This window comes from Pseudophryne corroboree, chromosome 5 (assembly GCF_028390025.1).
Source record: "Pseudophryne corroboree isolate aPseCor3 chromosome 5, aPseCor3.hap2, whole genome shotgun sequence".
NCBI classification, from domain to species: Eukaryota; Metazoa; Chordata; class Amphibia; order Anura; family Myobatrachidae; genus Pseudophryne; species Pseudophryne corroboree.
The window spans coordinates 184,257,459-184,261,608 of record NC_086448.1 but is presented as its reverse complement, the minus strand read 5'-3'; the positions used below and the strand labels follow the sequence as shown (position 1 = coordinate 184,261,608).

The window sequence follows — 4,150 nt, the reverse complement described above, 5'->3', positions numbered from 1 at the left end:
TAATATTCCTTTTGTTCCTGAATTGAACTCAGAAAAAATGTCTTACGCTCCTGCAGTAAGTTGACACCCCCTTTTTTAAAAAAAATTTTGGTTGTATATTTTTTGGACTTTGTTTTTGTCTTATTCAACCTTTTTTTGTTTTATTTTTTAAAGTGTGTGATGTCAATATTTATTGCTGCCGAAGCCCTACCTCCCCAACCCACGCCAGCACTCCCACCCCAACCGCCAGCCCCACAACCACAACCGGCTCCTCATCAACCAAGGCAACGGAGGCATGCTAGGCCACCAATTTTCCGACCCCGTGTCCTACTTTTTGGGATGCCAGATGATGTGGTTGTACGTAGATACAGGCTGCCACCACATCTAATCCTAGACACTCTCTCCATAATAGAGAGTGATCTGGAGTCTGAAATTCGGTATCCTACAGCAATACCACCATTGACACAATTCCTTGCTGTGTTACATTTTTTGGCTACAGGCTCTTATCAGCATGTGGTAGGAGACCTGGTTGGCATGTCGCAGGGCCAGTTCAGTAAGGTCCTGCGGCGTGTCTGCCAGGCTTTCCTAAAGCGTGTGAAGCAATTTATTGCTATGCCTTTGGATGTTGGTGCCCTAGATGTGGTGAAGCGGCAATTTGAGGAAGGTGGTAGTCGCTTCCCACATGTTATTGGGGTTGTGGATGGCACACATGTAGCTATTCAGCCACCAAAACATAATGAAGAAATTTATAGAAACAGGAAACTGTTTCATTCTCTGAATGTAATGGTTGTTTGTGGGCCATCCCTCCAGATCCTTTCCCTGAATGCAAAGTTTACTGGAAGTTCCCATGATGCGTATGTCATTAGACAATCAGGGATATGGCACAGATTAAGATCAAGTCAACGAGCAGACATGTGGTTATTGGGTGAGTTGTTGCACAATTTTGTGTAAAATATTTTAATTTTTTAAAAAATAGACTATTTCTAATTTTGGTTAATCATCAAACAGGAGACCGTGGATATCCTTGCACCCCCTGGCTCATGACTCCTTACCGTAATCCCAGGCCAGGACCACAGACGGCATTTAACTCCGCGCTTACTGCCACTAGGCAGCTGGTGGAGCGCACAATTGGGGTCCTTAAAGGGCGGTTTCGTGTGCTCCACCGCACTGGTGGCGACATCATGTATTCGCCGGAGATGGCAAGTAAACTAGTGGTCCTGTGCGCTATACTACACAACATCGCGGTAAGGAGTAGCGTAGAGCTTCCTCAGACAGAGGAATTGCCTGATGAGGAGCCAGGGGTTGTCCGACACTTCGGTGGGGGGAGTGTTACACGGAGGGGGAGCCAAGTCAGGGCAAGCATTGTTGCGGAATATTTCAGGTATAGTGTTTTAAGTTTCTCTTTTTTAATCAAAATAAAACCACAGTATGCTTTTGTATTTTGATTAATTTTGTCATTTTGTTTGCTATTGTAAGGCCATTGGGTAATTATTTTTTGGCTTTGGAATATGTAATATTTATTTGCCACTAAATCCGTTAACACGTTAAGCTTACAATGTGTTATTTGCAAAAACAATACTGTGATGTTGCTAAATAGTGTCCTTATTTGTTTTCTATCCTAAAATCCTGTTTATTTCAACAAACACACAAACAAATGAAACTTAATGTTGTCCACTTTGTGACTGTCCAGCTGAATGATCACACAAACTGTGGTGAGTACACAGATATGTATCTGAATTTACCCAAAACTGTGTGTGTGTCTGTGTCTGTTTGTTTTGTTTTATGTTTTAATTTTTTAAAAATTCCTTCTGCGAATGCGTATTTCCGCTCGTGCTAATTAACACTCTGCTCTTCCCAGCATTGCAAAGATCAATAAAGTTATTAGAAATTACAGCATAGATTTTGGACCAATCACATGCTAGCAGACACTATAAATATATGCCCAAATAAGGAAAACGCCATTGCCATGATGCGTGCGGCACCTTTCACCAGGCGGGAGCTCCGCGTCCTGGTTGCGGTGATGGACCGCCGCGTAGGCCGCGTTGGGCGCTTCATCCCAAATCGGGTTAAGCGCGAGGCCTACGCGGAGGTCCGCCGCCTGCTGCGTTCTCGCGTCCGCAGCAGGCGGACAATAATACAGTTGGAGAGGAGATGGAGTGATCTCCGCAGGAGGACTCCAGAGCTGTTGGCGGAGATCCGGCAGCAAATCCGCGCAATGCATGCACGCAGTAAGTTACATTACATAAGATTAATAGCATAAATTGTGCAAATTTACACTAAGTGGTAGGCTAATTGCAACACTGAGTGAACATTTTTTTACAATAGGACAGTGTGTGTGGTTAGGGCAAACAGTACTGACTGTAGCAAAATGTCATTAAACAAGTGCATGTTTTCCTGAAAAAAAAACCAGGCAGGAAACTGTACCAAAAAACTTGATCAGTGCTGTCTATATAATAAGGTGGCTTGAATAGTGATCTGGTGATGTTGCCTAGACCAATCAATATGACTCAATGGAATAGATTAAGGAATGAGCGTCCAAATAATTGTTTGGACTCATTTAGTTTGCTGTGGGCAACATGAAGAGGATTTTTAAAAAAAAAAAAAACCCACTGTGTCTTTTACATGGAACAGAACAGTGAAATTTACAATTGTTTAGTATGTAATTTAACATGCAAATTAAATTTTAACACAAATATCATTATAGGACGACCACAACGGCAAGCAACACATGAGGCACCATCTCAGCCCCCTTCCCCTTCTCACTCCCCCTCCACTTCCCAGTCCCCCTCCCCTTCTCACTCCCCCTCCCCTTCCCAATCCCCCTCAGCTTCCCAGTCCCCCTCAGCTTCCCAATCCCCCTCTGCTTCCCAGTCCCCGTCAGCTTCCCAGTCCCCCTCAGCTTCCCAATCCCCCTCAGCTTCCCAGTCACCCTCAGCTTCCCAGGCCCACTCCACTTTCCACTCCCCTTCTCACCCCACCTCTCCTTCTCTTTCTGTGACCCCTTCTCCTCCTTCCCATACCCCTTCTCCTGCAACTTCCAAATCACCTTCTCAGCCCCCCTCACCCTCTATTGGCCTAACATTCTCTCCGCCCCCCTCGCCCTCTCAATCAGACCCACCCTCTGAAATAACATCTCCAATCCCTCCTCCTTCCCCCATCCAGCCTCCTTCCCCCATCCCTCCTCCTTCCCCAATCCCTCCTCCTTCCCCCATCCAGCCGCCTTCCCCCATCCAGCTGGCATCACCACCCAGCGAATGGGCAGAAGAAGCCCCAGATGGGCTAAGTGACAATGTTGTGGAGGAAAGTAAGTTTTTTTACATTTTTACAATAATGATTACCTACTTAGACTTACAATCTCAAAACATGCCCTGTTGTACTGTTGGGAATACGCTACCAAGGGAAAAAAAAGAGTTATTATTCATGGTGTACATGTTGCATTGAATTTTTAAAGAGTGTCATTATATGTAGTGTTATGTGTGCAATGTTTTGTGTGTCCACTCTAGGTCGACACTCATTAGTTCAACAGGGTTGCCAGGACAACATGGTTTATCTGTGCTCAGTTTTGATGGTAACATTTCTACTTAAGTGGAGTTCTCTTTAACATGGGACGTTGCCCATAGCAACCAATAAGATTATAGTTTAAATTTGTAAGTCCACTTTTACAAGATAATATTTTTATTTTTATTGGTTGCTATGGGCAACGTCCCTTCTTAAATAGAACTCCAGTAGTAATAAATGTACCCCATGGTGTGGTCCACTTTCTTGTAATAAACAAAAAAAGATTGCTGAGCAGGCTTGTGTGTTGTTCTGCTACTGATTTATCTTGAAAACAGCCATGATGTCGTCACTTAGGAATTAAAGCAGGCCTCTCCAAACTGCGGACATACAGCTGCTGAGAAACTACACATTCCAGCATGCCCTGACACCGTTTTGCATTCTCTGTCCCCAAAACTGTGTTAAGGCATGCTGGTCTATGTAGTTTCACAACAGCTGGAGGGCATCAGTTTGGCCAGGCCTGCATTAAAGTGTGCTTTGTGCCCTGCTTGTATAATAGGTAATGTGAGTAAGTTATTAATGTTTTCTTTGACTCTTCTTTTCAGATTCTGCAGTTGGAGATCCCAGCACTTTGCCTGAACTTTTAGGGCGGCTGAAAGCCCATTTAAGGGAAGTG

At 44.3% G+C, this 4,150-nt stretch overlaps 1 protein-coding gene across 1 annotated transcript; it reads left to right on the top strand.

The window, feature by feature from the left end:
• The first annotated feature begins 333 nt into the window (after positions 1–333).
• LOC134928910 (putative nuclease HARBI1) lies at positions 334–2,848 on the top strand. Its single transcript, XM_063924837.1, has 4 exons — positions 334–904; positions 988–1,360; positions 1,670–1,691; positions 2,684–2,848. The coding sequence occupies exons 1-3, from the start codon at positions 514–516 to the stop codon at positions 1,671–1,673; spliced, it is 768 nt and encodes a 255-aa protein (XP_063780907.1). The 5' UTR covers positions 334–513; the 3' UTR covers positions 1,674–1,691; positions 2,684–2,848.
• Positions 2,849–4,150: the final 1,302 nt, after the last annotated feature.